Source organism: Sapajus apella, unplaced genomic scaffold, assembly GCF_009761245.1.
Source record: "Sapajus apella isolate SASKATOON/1434 unplaced genomic scaffold, GSC_monkey_1.0 scaffold65, whole genome shotgun sequence".
Taxonomy (NCBI): Eukaryota; Metazoa; Chordata; class Mammalia; order Primates; family Cebidae; genus Sapajus; species Sapajus apella.
Window position 1 is genome coordinate 51,145 of NW_022437005.1, and position 17,162 is coordinate 68,306.

A 17,162-nucleotide genomic window follows, 5' to 3' on the forward strand; every position below is an offset into this window, starting at 1 on the left:
CCCGCTTTCGACTCTCCAGTGTCTCTTATTTTACTCTCTACATCCGTGTGCATGCGTTATTTAGCTCTCACTTAGAAGTAAGAACATGTGTTACTTGATTTTCTGTGTCTGAGTTGTTTCACTTAAGATAGCCTACAATTCCATCCCTGTTGCTGCAAAAGACATGATTTCATGGGGAGAAATGCCAGATATAGGTGATGGGGAGGAAGGCAGACATGATTTCAATCTTTTATATGTCTGAATAGTATTCCATTGTGTGTGTGCACATTTTCCTTTTTTTTTTTTTTTTTTTTTTGGAGACACAGTCTTGCTCTGTTGCCCAGACTGGAGTGCAATGGTGCAATCTCACCTCACTGCCTCTGCCTCCCAGGCTCAAGCAATTCTCCTGCCTCTGCCTCCCAGGCTCAAGCAATTCTCCTGCCTCAGCCTCCCAAGAAGCTGGCATTACAGACACCCACCACCATGCCTAGCTAATTTTTGTATTTTTAGTAGAGATGGGGTTTCACCATGTGAGCCAGGGTGTACTCAAAGTCCTGACCCCATGATCTGCCTACCCAAAGTGCTGGGATTACAGGCATGAGCCACCGCACCTGGCCCCACACACCACAGTTTCTTTAGCCAATCATTAGCTGATGGACTGTTGGGTTGATTTCACATCTCTGCTGTTGTCTGTCAATAGTGCTATATATCTTTCTGATATAATAATTCCCCAGCAGTGGGATTGCTGGATCAAATGGTAATTCCATTTTTAGTTCTTTGAGAAATCTCCATGCTGTTTTCCATAAAACTTGTACTAATTTACATTCCCACCAACAATGTATAAGCATCCCTTTTTTCTCCACAATCTTGCCAACATCTGTTATTGATTTAGCTTTTTAATAACAGACATTCTGAAGTAATTTATCTTTTGAGGAATATAGTGACTCAGGGTAGAGACATGGGGGGCCATATGCTCTATCCTGTTTTGTCTTCAAAGCATCTTTCTAGAAAGCTGCGTATTGTCACAGAGTCAGGGGCCTTGTCAAATGATGCAGGCAAGCAGAAATAAGAAAAAAACAGCTTCTAACATTTGTTACTGTGTCTCACACTTCCTATTTCATTGAGAAAATAGGAAAAGGTCAGCACATCCACCTGCTCCCTCCACCACCTACCTGCACTGTGCTCACATACTTGGCCTTCCACCTGTCACCACAGGGGAGGTGTCTGGGTTCCTGTCGAGGCCACCTGTGCTCTAGCTCACAGTCATCAGCAGTCATTCAGCCTTGATACATCCAAAACTGTGTGTTGAGTTTCCCCGCCAAACCTATGCGTTTCACAATCTCCAAGTAAGTAAATGGCAACTCCACCAGTCCAGGTGCTCTGGGTAAAACCTCCGAGTCATCTTTGACTCAGTTCTTTCTTTTGCACCCAAAGTCAAATCTGTAGGCCAATGCTGTCAGTTCTATGTTCAAAATACACTGTGTATTTATTATCAGACTACTTCTTACCATCCGTGTTGCTACAAGCTTTGTCCAAACCACCATCTCCTCTTACCTCAGATGTACCCTGCTTCCACACTTGAACCCAACAGTCTCTTCTCAACTAACAAGCAATGTGATAGTTAAAATCCTAAGTCAGGTCACAGCACACGTCCGGCCAGAACCCTTTACAATCTTCCCATCTCCCTCCAAGTAGAGCTGCCAGAGGCTCTGCAGAACACAGACTATGTCTCTAACTTCATCCCTTTTCTTCCTCTTCACTCCCAAGCACTGCTTCAGACACTAGGACCTCCTTGCTATTCCTCAGGCACCAGCCACCCATGCCTGCCTCAAGTAATTTCCACTTGCATAGTCCTCTGCCTGGAATGGCCCTCCTTCGGTTATCTACATGGCTCACTCTTTGACTCAGCTATCACCAAGAAACCAATAGCTTTAAATGCAGCCAGAATCACTGGCCAGCAAAATCCCCCATCTCTCCTACCAAGCTTGGATCTAAATATCTTCTGGCTAAAAAGCAAGAAGGGGCAAAAGTTGTCCACAATTGTATCTGGCAGAGCATGTGCCATAGGCTGAGAAGGCAACCCCAAAATACCAAAGGCCAAGAAATATTTTGCTAAATAAGATCATTGGTAAAATCAGATCACAGTCTTCCACAGTGAATACTCAATAGAGACCAACAACTATTTATATATATATATATATATATATGTGTATATATATATATATATGTATATATATATATATGTGTGTATATATATATATACACACACACATATATATATATAATATGTATAAAATACTTTATTTGTATAATATAACCACGTATGTATTTACACACATACATATCACTTGCACAAAGCCAACCAGTGAAAGGGTGGGTTAAGCCCTAATGAATTTATTCTAGGATAATTCCTAGAAGTGGCTTTCTGAGTCCAAGGCATACACATTTTAACTTCTGAGACATACTGCAAAATTGCCTTTCAGAAATGCTTGCTTAGACCGACTCCAGTGAACAGTTATCTAATAATGCATGCTTCCTTGCCAACACATCATAGGTTGATTATTATCAACATTTAAAAATTGTTTTGCTAATCTGATGGGTGAACATTATTTATTTTTGTCTTAATTTGCATTTTCCTGATTAATAGTAGGACTGCACTTCTTGAAATACACTTTTTAGTTATTTACACTTAACTCTTCTCAAACTGGCTGTTCCCACCCTTTGCTCATAATTTTATTAAACTTTTTGAAAATTGATTTAGAGGAATTCTTTTTATGTGCTCTTATATCAATAATTTTTCCACTAAATGTATTTAAAATATTTCTCCAGTTCTGTTTCTTGGCTCTTAACACTATTTGCATTCTATTTAGCCACACATAAATGTTTAAGTCATATAGAGCAAACATTTATGTTTTCATTGTTGTTATTAGTTTTGATGTTAGTTTTCTATGTCTTTTGGGAGGGGTGTTAGTCATGTTTATAAAATTTCACTATAATTTCATTCAGAACTTTTGTGATTTGGGGTGTTTATTTTAATCATCTAGTCCATAAATCTATCCATCCATCCAGTTTATTTCTATTTGCTGTGTGAGGTAAAAAATAATTTTTAATTCTTTTTTTTTTTGAGACAGATCTCACTCTGTCTCCCAGGCTAGAGTGCAGTGGCATGGTCTCGGCTCACTGTAAACCTTTGCCTCCTGAGTTCAAGTGATTCTAGTGCCTCAGCCACCAGAGTAGCTGGGATTACAGCCATATCCAGTTAATTTTTGTAGTTTTAGTAAAGACAGGGTTTCTCCATGCTGTTAAGGCTGGCTTTCAACTCCTGGCCTCAAGTGATCTGCCTGCCCGAGCCTCCCAAAGGGCTGGGATTACAGGCATGAGTCACCACACCTGGCCAATTTTTTAAAAGGTATTTCTAATAATTTCTCCAATATTGTGAATTAAATAGTTCTTTTCTTTTTTTAAGAGTCTTGCTCTGTCGCCCAGGTTGGACACTGTAGTGGCACAATCTTGGCTCACTGCAACCTCTGCCTTCTGGGCTTGAGCAATTCTCCTGCCTCAGCCCCCCAAGTAGCTGGGATTACAGGCATGAGTCACCATACCTGGACAATTTTTAAAAAGATATTTCTAACAATTTCCCCAATATCATTAATTAGACAGTTTTTTTTTTTTAAAGATGGAGTCTTGCTCTGTCACCCAGGCTGGAGTATAGTGGCACAGTCTTGGCTCCTGGGTTTGAACAATTCTCTTACCTTAACCCCCCAAGTAGCTGGCATTATAGGCATGTGCCACCACACCTGGCTAATTTTTGTATTTTAGTGCAGATGAGGTTTCACCATCTTGGCCATACTAGTCTCAAACTCCTGGCCTCAAGTGATCTGCCTGCCTCAGCCTCCCAAAGTGCTGGGATTATAGATGTGAGCCACCACACCTGGCTAATTAGTTCATTTTTAACTCACTTATATGAAATGTTTATCTATTTTTTCTATTATTTGAGTAACTCTACAAGTTTTCAGATAATTCTGTATGGTTTTCTTTCTGCGTATACTTTAGAATGAGCTTTAGAGGTATAGAATTTGGAAAAAACTGGCCATTTTAATTAAATCTATAGGTTATCTTTGAAAAATGTGATGTCTTCATAACAGTCTTCCTGTTTAGAAATCACTCTCCATTTTTTATGTATTTCTTATGTTCTTTAGTAACATTTTATAATTTTCTTTATAAAAGTCTTAGCATTTTCTCTTACTGGGCACAATCTTTTAATCATGACACAATTTGAATATTATCTTTTTCTCATAGGTATTAGCTATTGATAGCATATAGCAAAGCAATTGATATTTTCATGTTTTAACCTCAAATGCTAACACTGTAATAAATTCCCTCCTTCACCGTTTTTCAGATAGTTACACTGGAGTTTCTTGGAATTTTTCATGGGCAATATGAAAAACTATACATATATTATCTTTTGGGTTTGTTATTGTCTATTTGGGTTTGTTGTTTTTAGATTACACACATAAGTGAGATCATATGGTATTTATCTTTCTGTGTCTGGCTTATTTCCCTTACTCTAAAGTCTTCCAGGTGCATCCGTGTTGTTGCAAATGTCCTTTTTTAAGCCTGAATGGCATTCCATTGTGTATGTATACCACATTTCTTTATCCATTCATCTATGATGGACACTTGGGTTGTTTACATATCTTGTCTATTGTGAGTAATGTTGCAATAAACCCAACAGTGCAAATAGCTCTTGGAGATATATACTAAGAAGGGAGATTGCTTTGGATATATACTAAGGGAGATTGCTAGATCATTTGATAGTTCTAATTTTTTTTTGAAACCTCCATGTTGTTTTTCATAATGGCTTCATCAATTTACCTTCCCACCAACAGTGAACAAGAGTTCTCTTTTCTCCACATCCTTGCCAACACTTGTTATCTGTTGTCTTCTAAATAACAGCCATTCTCACTGATATGAGGTGATTTCTCATTGTGGTTTTCAATTGCATTTTCTTGATGATTTGTGATGCTGACCATTTTTTTATACACCTGTTAGTTATTTTTATGTCTTTTTGAGAAATATCTGCTTGGGTCACTTGCGCATTTTTTAATCAAGTCTCTGTCTGTTTTGCTACTGAATTGTTTGGATTCCTTATATATTCTGGACAATAACACTTTATCAGATACATGGTTTGTAAATACTTTCTCCCATTCTGTAGGTGGCCTCTTGACTCTGTTTATTATTTCCTTTGTTGTGCAGAAGCTTTTTAATTTGATGCAATTCATTTTGGTTTTTTTGCCTGTGTTTTGGGATCATAGCAAAAATTCACTGCCCAGATCAAGATTTTTCCCTATGTTTCCCTCTAATAGTATTACAGTTTCAGATCTTACATTTAAGTATTTAATCCATTTTGAGTGCACTTTTCTATGTAGTATGAGAAAAGAATCGAATTTCATTATTCTGCATATGTATATCCAATTTTCCCAGCACCATGTATTGAAAAGACTGTCCTTTCCCCATTGTGTGTTTTTGGCTCCTTTGTCAAAGATCTATTACTATAAATGCATGAATTTATTCCAGGGCTCTCTATTCTGTTCCATTGGCCTATGTGTCTGTTTCTATGCCAGTACCATGCCACTTGATTACTGTAGCTTTGTAGTATATTTCAAAATCAGGAAGTGCACTCTCAGTTACCACAGAAAATGCCTGTGGGTGTTAAACCCATGACTTTTTGCTAATGCTGAAAAACGTGTATGTTTGTTTTTATTTGATTGCTGACTTGAAAGAGTACAGAATTTTAAGTTTAAGATTTAAGCAATCTGATTCCGATTCTCTTCTATGAAGTGTGAAACTTAATTTGCTTTAATCAGTACCTGATGGACTCTTTATATCTTACAATTCAAATCTTTCCTCGTCTCTAGAAATTTCTCCCTTCTCTTCCTTCTTATAGTTTGCCTTCTTTCTCTCCTCCTTCTCTTCCTTTCCTCCTTAAGCTCCTTCTTTCAATCTTGCCATGTCTATTAGAGAGATGTTTTTTCTTCTGAATCTGTCCTATATGTATCTCTTGACTTTCCCTTTATAATTTCTTTTCTATTTGCTCTTACACTGTCTTATAAAAAAAATCATCAATATAACATTCTAGCTTATTAATTTGCCTTTTTGTCATGGCTATTATATTTTGAGCTGTTTATTCTTTAAATGGGCACATTGTTCTGTTATGTTTATATAAAAATGTCATTCAATATATATATATATATTTTTTTTTTTTTTCATGTTCACCTATCTTGAGAGTGACTGTAGAAGTGGAACAGGGTGAGTTTCCAAGGCTAGCAGATTATCTTCCTGTTATGTGGGGTCTCCATTTCTGTACACTGAGGCATTGCTTTTCCTTCCACTTCCTGCTGCCCACCATAAAGCTTTGTCCTGTGGCCAATATTACCACTTCTTACTTTTTAGCCCAATAGGAAGAGGATGAAGGAATCTACCCTCATCCTGAATGTCAATTTGCTATAGCTCTTCACTCTCAACTTGAAGCTGCCTTTATTAGCTTACATCCATGCCAGTCCTCTCTGCAAATATTCGAAGCCATGGTTTCCTGTGGTTGTAATTTCCCCAGTGATCAGATCTTACTTATGTCTGCCTTTGTGATTCTTTCACATTTCTGATTTACTGATGACATTCTTGATGGTCTTTCTAAGCATTTATAATTTTATTTTGTTTCTTAAGTGTCTATTTTTTATTGTTATTTCCATGGAACTTTTAGAAGAGTGGTAGGATTCATACGAATACTGAGTCTGCCATCTTATTTAATATCTCTAATTCTTTAAGAATAAAAATTAAATTTGGCTATCTTTATGTTAGGTTTCTTATACTTCAAAGAACTACTGTAAATATAGTTACTCTTATTAATAAAAGTATAAGCATATTTTATAATTATTTTGAGTTCTACCTTAGAAACAGCTGGCTCTCAAAAGGACAATTATATAAAATAAGTATTCAGTGACAACAGAAGTGTCAATGTAGACACAAACGAGTAACTTTGTGTTTGATAAAGATTCTTTCTCATTCAACAAGGGATATGCTTCCAAATTTGGTAGTAGTTTTAACAGTGTGCTATGGATATACTCTTTTCACTTTCTTACAAACATCAAGCCTTGCAGCAGGGTTTATTGGAAAGAGCATGGCCTGGGAACTGGAAATATTAATAATTCCCATTTTGTCTAATCAAGTTTTCTGACTTTCCATCAAGTTATCTATAAAAGTTGGATGGAAATATCTATTACACTTGGAAAATTATAAATTATCATACAAATATAAAGGTGGAAAAATAAAGATTATCACATTGCAGAAGAAACAATGCTATTTTCGTGGGTCTTGCTGGGTTTAACTCACCTCTTTCTCTACTCCATTCTCCAAAATGATTGTGTTTTTATGGCCTGGTATTTTCTATCACATCTAGCCATTTGTCTCAGAAAGCAAAATAAAGATCGTGAGCAAACCAAATGACAAATTAAGTCTATAGATAAATAAAGATATATCCTATTGCAATGCTTTTGTTTTTGAAATATCAAGTCCAGCTTCATTTTCTGGTTTAGTTAAAATGCTGTGGGAAGCTTCTCTGAGACTAGAGGACATTGACCTTTGGAAGGTGTTGGCTGCTCCTAAAGAAAGCTCCTGGCTGTTTAAAGGAATGGGGTGGAGTGGAAATACACCCAGACAGGAGATCTCACAGGTGGGAAGAAGAGGAGGGCCATGCCTAAAAGCAAGTCAGTTCATTCACTGATCAGATCTTTAATTCTAAGTAGGTCTCTGAACTCATTTGGCCCTCTCAGGAACATGTAGGTTACTGACGCTGAATATCAGATCTGGGTTAATATTTATGTCATGCACAAAGAAATAACTCTGAGTACTTTAAAAAAAAAAAAAAGCCCTTCCTTTTTGCAGAGGAGTTACAAGTACTTACTTTATAAAATTTCTATTGAATATGAAGATTATAACCTAGAAGGAAGTCTTTTCTGACCCCACAGAATATATTAGAATCCCTGTATCTCGCCCTCAAAGCATTTATCTCAGTGAAGAGCCAGCTGTCCATTTCTACATAGGTACAAATTCTGAATCTCTGAGTCAGGAGACGGAGAGGTTAGACAGATGAAGTATTTTCCAACCTTCTCTTAGGTGGCCATGACAATGCATCTTCATGTGGCATGGGGTGGGGAAGCCATGGGCTATTTTTTCAAACCAACGCCAAATTCCCTATGACTAAGGGACACTCCTACAATATAATGTCTGGCAACCTGCTGGTCCTAGTTTTCCACATCATGGGGCAGGGCTTTTGTCATCACTGTTGTTTTGGAGGGAATGACGGAGACCACTCTGAAGTGACTGTCTAGGGTGGTGGGTGAGGTCCGAGGCTGAACAGAGTTTAAGTCACAAACCTTTCTGGGCCTGATTCTCCTCATGGGCCAAGTGGATATTTGAGCTCTACAACAGCAGTCCTAATCTTTTTGGTACCAGGGACAGTTTTGTGGAAGATAATTTTTCCACCAAAAGCCAGGTGGGGTGAAGGGGTATAGTTTCAGGATAAAACTGTTCTACCTCAGATCATTAGGCATTAGACTCTTATAAGGATCACACAAACTAGACCCCTTGCATGCCCAGTTCACAATAGGGTTTGCACTCCTATGAGAATCTCATGTCACTGCTGATCTGACAGGACACGGAGCTGGGCGCTCAGGTGGTAATTCTCGCCCACCTGCTGTTCACCTCCTGCTGTGTGACCTGGTTCCTAATAGGCCACAGACTGGTACCTGTCTGCAGCCCAGGGGTTAGGGACTCCCGCTCTGTGACTGTTGTGGCTCCTCTACCCGTGGTGCCCTGTGCATCTTGTGGTCCCAAATCTGAAATTGATTTTAATTTTATAGACAGAATATTTTAGTTCTTCTCTCCTTCTCTCCAAAACCAACTGCTACTTTATTTTGGGTAAGATTCCTCATAAAACCTAAAACTATAATCCTCTTCAGAGTCCAGAAATATTACTTACAGACCTACTTCTCTCTTTTCTCTTCATAGGATGAGTTTATAGATTATTATTTCAAATAAGGCTTTTAAAATTATAAATATAAGAACATAACATTTAGGGATATAGAATAATTCACAAAGCAGTAAGTCTAAAAAAAATGTATTGAATCAAAGAAGAAACAGTTTGAGAATGAGTTTTCTAGAATTATATAATCTTGTAGCCTCAAAAATCTGTCTCTTTCCCTGTGAGAAAAACATATAAAGGGTATAACTGATTCTCACAAACTTGGAGCTTTAAATCATAACAAAACCTACATCACAGCTACTTAAAGAAAACGCATTCAAGGTAAGATTTTAAAATGTAGAATTGTCCAACCATCCTTCAAATTCAGACAGTATATGCTTATGTACATTCTTTCCTACAAAAAAAAATTATACATTTTCCCCAAGAAATGATACTATCATCATCAAGGACCAAAGGATGAAGTGACAGAATGGTCTGTGTCTTGGATGCGGCCACCTGCCATCAAAACCTGCCTATTCTCTATATTATCTTCTGCAATGAACCAGCTCAGAGAACGAGTGGGCAAAGCAGTAGCATAAGAAGATCATCCACAAAGGCACTCCCCGTAGTCTTCTTGTTCCCTTGGGAAATCAGCTCCATTTAATAAGAGAAAGGAGAGCCAAGTGCTCCGAGAGCATAGGAGGGAAAATGAGAATGCTCACCCTCAATTATTCAGTGACCCCTCATTACCTGAAGCATAAAGGATGAGCTCTTCCTGCAGATACTTCGGTTGCTCAAGGTTCCCATTGTCTGTGCCCAGATGACATCACAGCCTCACTCACACTATAGGAAGTCATTAGGGGACAAGGTCAGAGAGGTAACCAGAAGCCATATGAGTTAGAACCTCAAATCAGGAGTGAGGTGGGAGCCATTATAAGTCTTGAGCAAAGAGTGACAGCGTATGCATTATATTTTATTCTTATTCATTCCCCCCAAATGTACTCCACATTCCCAGCATACAAACTTACTCCCCTGAGAACTCCCCAAGTGTCCCTGCCCATAACAATTGCATTCTGCCTTGGCGCCCATCTCCAAGGACTCTCCTACACAAAGCTTCCCTGATTCCTCCAGCAAGGGGGGACTCTCCCTCCTGCTCTAATCCCAGGAATGTCCAGGGTACCTGGCTTAGACCACAGTTAACACTTCTGCATTTTTTGCCTTGCATTAACTTTCTTCCTGCTTGCCCCAAGAATACTCACGGGAGAATCTTGAGGCTGCAGTATTCATCCTAAGAAAACTTTGCCATGAACTATTAATATCTCGCTTGTATTATCATTTTCATATCATTCCAGAATATCGACTTTGAAAACAAAAGACATCATTCTATGTATAGCATCCTGGTTTTAGTAGTGGTATTTCTACTTATGTAATATAGTAACACTATAGATCACAGAAAACGTCAAGCCCTAGAAAATGTAGCATTCCTAGGCAACGGTGCTAGCATCATTCTTGAATAGTTGTTGGTCAAAGATTCATTTGATGAATCTGATTTTTCTGAAATAGATTGTTCTGATGCAGATGATTCTGATGTTAGTTCTGTCTAGAATTAATTGGAAAAACAGACTGTATATTTTATTTTCAAATTGAAAATCAGTCAGATTTGCTTCAGCCTCAAAGAGCATATTTGTGTAAAATTAAATGAGCACTGGCGGCGAGCTGTACTTCTTTTTCTAAATGGGAAGAGGGAACTGTTGAGAGTCAAATGACAACATTAGACATGCCTTGCTTTAAGCCTCAGCTAGATTGCAGATTCCTTTGGTCACGAATTACACTCTATACAGCGACTCAGTATTGTTACCTCAGCTGTGAGAAGACTCACTGCCTCCAAGAGCTCCTTTGATCAGTTTCCAGGCCCAGGGCCATGTAACAACCAGCCACCCCCCAATAACAGTTTTGCCAGCAGGTCCAACAGTTCAAGTTCATCCCCACTTCTAAAAACACAATAAAAGGATATATTTATGTTCAAAAAAGCTAAAAGCATGATTATCTCAACCACTTTTTTCCAATGAAACTGCTCTGGACATAGACGCTGTTGTTACGCTTAGAGAAACTGTAGGAATTTGTTGTCTTCACTTGCTCTGGGGCTTGTATTGTACTGACATCTTTGTTACCCCTATTCATCACGTTTTCATTCCCCCACTAAAAGGCATGTTCTTTGGCGTCACAGATTTACTTCACCTACTGACCTTTGCTCAAAATATATCTGCAGATGTGTTATTTGCATGGCTCTTCCAGGTCTTCTTCTCTGCTTCAATTGCAAATGAAATCCACAAGGCAAAGAACCAAAGATAACCTTATACCTCTGTTCTAACAGGATTTTGTGCCACTGTATCAAGACTTTGAAAATTTTTTTACACGGAACCTTTACATGCGAATCAGAGACAACTGGAACCGGCCCATCTGCAGCGCCCCAGGGCCTCTGTTTGATGTGATGGAGAGAGTGTCGGACGACTATAACTGGACGTTTAGGTGAGGCAGCCGCTTGGAGGGGCTTGGTGAAAAGAAAATCCTTTCAAGGAAATCCTAGCATGGGCACTAGATGACAAATGTGAAAAATCAAAGGCTTGGAAGCTATCAGTTTTGTATCATGTAGCCATTTGCAAGCCCTCCTAATGCCACTAGAGGAAGGCACAGTAATTAAGTAGCTACCAGAGTGGCTCTTTTATATTGTGATTAACCTAAGACCTCTGTCAGAAGGTGCAGGACACACAGAGCCAGCCAGGAAGACCCGTTTCAGCTTTATTGACAAATTGCACTCTCCTACTTCTAGCTGAATGAGACAGTGATGACCATGGCTCTCATTCCATTAGAAGGCTCCTGCTGGAATTTAAACCAGAGCATAGGTGTCATGGAAATCAGTGCCCAAGAAACCCAGGGCTAAGTAACAATCCATGGCTCAAGGTGTCCTTCTCCAATGCTCTGCCCATCTTCATTATGGGCTTACCTTTCTCTTAGGGAAAATGATTTTTTTGTTAACAACTTTTTTGATGCATAATAGATGTACATTATTTTGGAGTACATGTGATAATTTAATACATTCATATAAATTGTAAAGATCAAATAAATGTACTTGGGACATCCATCACCTTAAATATTTGTCTTTTCTTTATACTAGAATCATTTAAATTATTCTCTTGTAGCTATTTTGAAATAGACCATACATTATTTTGTAAACCATAGTCACCCTACTGATCTGAGTTTTATTTCTTCTATCAAACTGTATCTTTGGACCTGTCAGTCAACTTCTCTTTCTCTCTCCCTTCTCCCTACCTTTTCTAGCATCTGGTAACAACCAATCTAGTCTCGTGAGATCTGCCTTTTTAGCTCCCACATTATGGTTAAAAAATATGATATCTGACTTCTGTGCCTTGCTTATTTCTTTTAATATAAAGGCCTCCAGTTCTATCCAAATTGCTTCAAATGATAAGGTTTTCTTTCTTTTTCTTTATGCTGACAACAATGCTAGTTAATAAGAAAGAAAAGATATGATTTGGGCCAGACCTAAGGTCTCTTCAGCACTAGGATAATTTTTTTTTTTACATTTGGAAAAATAAAATTTTATTAAATCAAATGGATGGGTATGTCTGTTTCCTAAGAAAGACAATGATAAAGAATTTGCTGGAAGGAATAACAGTGGGTAGGGGTTTGTTGACTTTGCTTTTAGCCTCATGGTAGTTGGCAGAGCATTAGGGAATCACTGCTGCAGGTTTAGTTTTGAATTGATGCCTGGACTGCCAGCAGTATCCATTATTCCAAATGAGACCAAAAGAGGGCAGCCAGCCTGCACTGGTCCTGAAGCTGTGATCAAAGTTGTCCCCAACTCAGTTTGGGGAAAGTTTCTTCAATTTCTCCTTTTCCTTTTCTTAAGAAAATATTTATAGGACGGTCCTATTTGTTGGTTCCCAGGGATGCATTCTTCATCGTGGATCATCCAGGAAGGTGTGGCACCTGAGTGGATGTTACCAACTCGGTATATCCTGATGGCCAATGAATATCAGAGATTGTCCTGCCTCCATCCAGTCAAGCTCTGGAGCTGTGGCAGGTCCAAGTTGGAGGGCTGCTGTGAGCTGGCAGCTGCTTGGCTGTTCATCCCTTTCCAGCTTCCAGGGGCTGAAGAGCTCTCTGCTGGGTCTGACACGGGCTGAGAGGGTCTGGATCCTCCAAGGAAAACCAACTTTTTTAGGACAGACTGAACCACCTCCTGCCAGCTCTGATCCACCTCACCGCTCTGAGCTGCCCTCTTCTTGGTCACCTCATCCTCTTTTCCTTCACAGGAATCCAAACCTTCCACCATGGATTTTTTGAATCGTGCATAATCCTGGGGAGGGGATTATGTGCTCATTTACATGTTTCCCTGCAGGTTTACTGGAAGAATCATCAAAGATGTCATCAACATGGGCTCCTATAACTTTCTTGGTCTCGCAGACAAGTATGATGAATCTATGAAGACCATAAAGGATGTTTTAGAGGCGTATGGCACAGGAGTGGCCAGCACCAGACATGAAATGGGTATGTACATTCACTGTTTTGAAATTTTTTCCTGTTAGGTCTCAGATTCCTTGTGTCTGCCTCTCAAATTTAGATCACATTTAGACTGTGTGCCTTAAAAACATGTTATAAAATACAGAAAGAGAAAGAGACATTTTGGGAAATTTCAGGCATTATGCTGTAGCCAGGCAGTTTATTAATCACATTTCAATTCTCCAGAATAGACAAAAATGGATCTTTCCTGCCCATATTATCTAAAATAGCAACACTGTGCCTCCTTTACCTGGTCTTTGCCCTTTATTCCACTTTTCTTAATGATGTTCATCACTGGTTAAAATGATCTTGCATTTGTATTTGTATATGGCCTGTCTCTGCTCCTAAGAACATAAGCCTTGTGAGAAGAGGGATTGGACTCGTAGAATGTTGCATTGAACAAATGAATGAATGGACAAGGTGAAGGAGACGAGCAGATTGCTCTTTATTTTCCTTTTAGCTAAAATGTTTTTCTCTTCCTCAAACTCAAAGGAGTAACATCTGTGAGAAGGAAATCCACTCTAACTCAGGAAGAAAGAATAATGAAAGCTTGCTCTTATAGAGTGCTTTTCAATTCTTGGCATGAGGATAGAGAGGGAAGGAGAGAGGGGAGAGCGTTCATTAATTAAAAAAAACAAAAAAACTGGCCAGGCACAGTGGCTCATGCCTGTAATTCCAACACTTTGGAAGGCCGAGGCAGGTAGATCACCTCAGGTCGGGAGTTCGAGACCAGTCTGACCAACATGGAGAACCCTGTCTCTACTAAAAATACAAAATTAGCCAGGCATGGTGGCACATGCCTGTAATCCCAGCTACTCGAGTCAAGAGAATCGCTTGAACCTGGGAGGTGAAGGTTGCAGTGAGCCAAGATCGTGCTTTTGCACTCCAGCCTGGGCAACGAGCAAAACTCCATCTCAAAAAAAGAAAACAAAAACAAACAAACCTGTACAGGCAGCACAGGTGGTCTTATTCTCATCTTGTGGAGGAGGAATCTGAGATCGCGGCACCTAAGTGATGTACTCAAGGAAGTTAAATAACCAACCTAATTTCCAGTCTAACTCAGCTTTCTCTATTACAGCACTTCGTCCTCCCAGTGACACATGCAAGGTTTACCAGGTCGGTTAGGCCTGCCTAAGAATTGGAGGAAAATGTGATTTAAAAGGGATTTACAATCACATTAGTGAATTATGAACCACACGGCTCTCTTAGATAATCAATTAGCAGAGAGTTTTAGAAACAATTTAATATTCAGACTTGTGCAACAAATTGAACAAACTGTGTACCTTTTTTATCCCAACATTCAGTAAATACTTGGCTAAGGCTCTAGAGTTAATAGTGGGTGCACAGATTTCTGAAGAAAAACATCTTATCTTCATTTTGAGGCATAGTGCTGGAGATGTAAACAGGGTGTGAAGGGCAGGGAACGGGAGGGAGGCTTTATGCCACTTAAAAAGACTGGGTCACTTGTGATGCCCATTTGGAGATGGGGCAGAGACTGGAGCAGTACCTCCAGCCATAAGGGTCAGTAACCATTTGAGGTATTTCCTCTGGTGCTGGTGACACCCAATACCAGGGTTGTTAATGACCAGGCAGAAGTCACATTCTTGATAACAACCCCCAAGCTCAGTGAGACAGAACACGCTCCATCACAGGCAGTAGAGGCTGAAGGAAAGCTGCTTGATACAGACAATGGTTCCCTTACAGCGGAAGCCAGATTTGGAACATGGGTCCATCACTCTACAGGTTCAGCAAACCCAAGAAACTAGGCAGAAATGAAGGTTTGGTACTGAACTCAGCCCAAGTTCTTTCTCCACCTACTCACCCTTCTGAATCACCCAATTTTCAACATTTACACATTTCATTTAGCTCTCCAGGTCAAGTTCTAAGAAGAGGACTTTAACATTTTTCAAGGAAATAGTGAAAGATCCAAAGAGAAGCCACGTGGCCACACTAACTTTAGGCAAACAGAATGACTGAAACATGAATATAAGCAACCAATCAGGAAATGAATAAATAAAGAGGGCATATTTAAAGTATTCTGCAACATTAATAATAATCTTAACATGGCATTCAAGAATTAGGAGTAGCGTGATTCTGAAAGCCATTTATTCTAATGAACACAGGTAACATTTGGGAAACATGTCTTAAGAGAGAGAATATTTAACAGTGCAAATGGGTTAACAAGGAAAATTGGAAAGCTAGAAGTTCAACAATTTTTAGTAACTAAAATAGCTTCTTGAGAATCTACGTTTATGAACGTTTATTCCTTAAAAATAACTTCTCAGAGCTTTTAAAAATAGTTTTCAATGCTCTAGGAGAAAAAGGAAAATAAAATCCATGTAACAAAAAGGAAAGATAGAAAAGAAAATAACAAAGAATCACTTAAAACATAGTAAAAGATTAGATGATGACATATTTTGTCCAAAAAAAAAAATGTACTGAAAACAGATTTGTCTATTAAAAAGCAAAGACTGAGATTTGGCCAATAACCTAAACTCAACTATGTGCTGTAATTTAAAACTATACAATATTAAGTTAAAATTATTTCAAATGATAAAAACCAGAAAGATAGGTCCCACTAGGTACCTAGTGCCCACCTCCCTGCTGCAACCACCAAAGGGGCTCGAAAGGGAGGTCAGTGGAAGGAGCAGCAAAGGAAGAGCCCAGGAGGAAGGTTCCTGGAGGAAGACTATTTACCAAACCTGTACCTGTAAATGTTAAAACTGAGCCCCAAAATACAGCTGGAAATGATACATTTTCAGACAGATCTGTACAGAAGTGCAAATGCTGTTCTTAAGATGTGAAATTATATACTACTGCTTATTTTAGAGTATAAGTAAAAACTAGTGGAATATGAAATTAAGGGAGGCTTTGACTCCTTTATGGGTCAATTTACATTCCACATAAATAAAGCAACAAAAAACAAAAAAAACGATATGGTAATAGGAGACCATAGGTATCTCCCAGTCCCTGAAAATGAAGAAGCCAAAAATAAATTAATAAATGATACAGAAGACATCAACAATGTAATTGTTAATGATTGTTAATTTAATAGTTATCTATTGAATCTAAACCTTAATACATATTATCAGTATACTTCACCTTTTTAAATCCTCATTGAATTTTCACAAAAATCTACTATATATTATCCCACAAAGAAAACCACATGAAATTCTAAAAAGTAAAATCTACATAAGTCACATTCTTGAATCCTGTGAAACAAAGCTAAAACTTAATAACAAACTAACAAGTAGGAGATTATGGGATGCAACTAGTTGTGTTCATAGAGGAAAATGTAAGTCTTACTTTACTTAGCAGGAAACATGAAAGCTAGTAAACTGGGCAACCAACATAGCGAGGAATAAAAGAAAAGCAAAAGTATTGAATTATTGAAATTAAAAACAGAAACTTAGGAATTTGAAAGAGTAATTTCTATTGGGCCCAGATAGCTGTGCTTTTTGTGTTTTTTTTTTTTTTTTTTTTTTGTGTGTGTGTGTGTGTGTGTGTGTGTTAGAGTTTCATTCTTTTGCCCAGGCTGAAATGTAATGGTATGATCACAGCTCAATGTAACCTCCTCGAACTC

General features: G+C 38.5%; 1 protein-coding gene and 1 pseudogene across 1 annotated transcript in view; one reads left to right on the forward strand and one right to left on the reverse strand.

Moving 5' to 3' along the window:
• SPTLC3 (serine palmitoyltransferase long chain base subunit 3) overlaps positions 1 to 17,162 on the forward strand; it is a 152,559-nt gene that overhangs the window by 51,144 nt on the left and 84,253 nt on the right. The window contains exons 3-4 of the mRNA XM_032248009.1: positions 11,373 to 11,527; positions 13,419 to 13,567. Of these exons, the coding sequence (XP_032103900.1) occupies positions 11,373 to 11,527; positions 13,419 to 13,567 (304 nt within the window). The remainder of the gene's footprint in view (positions 1 to 11,372; positions 11,528 to 13,418; positions 13,568 to 17,162) is intronic.
• LOC116530078 lies at positions 12,600 to 13,385 on the reverse strand (annotated as a pseudogene).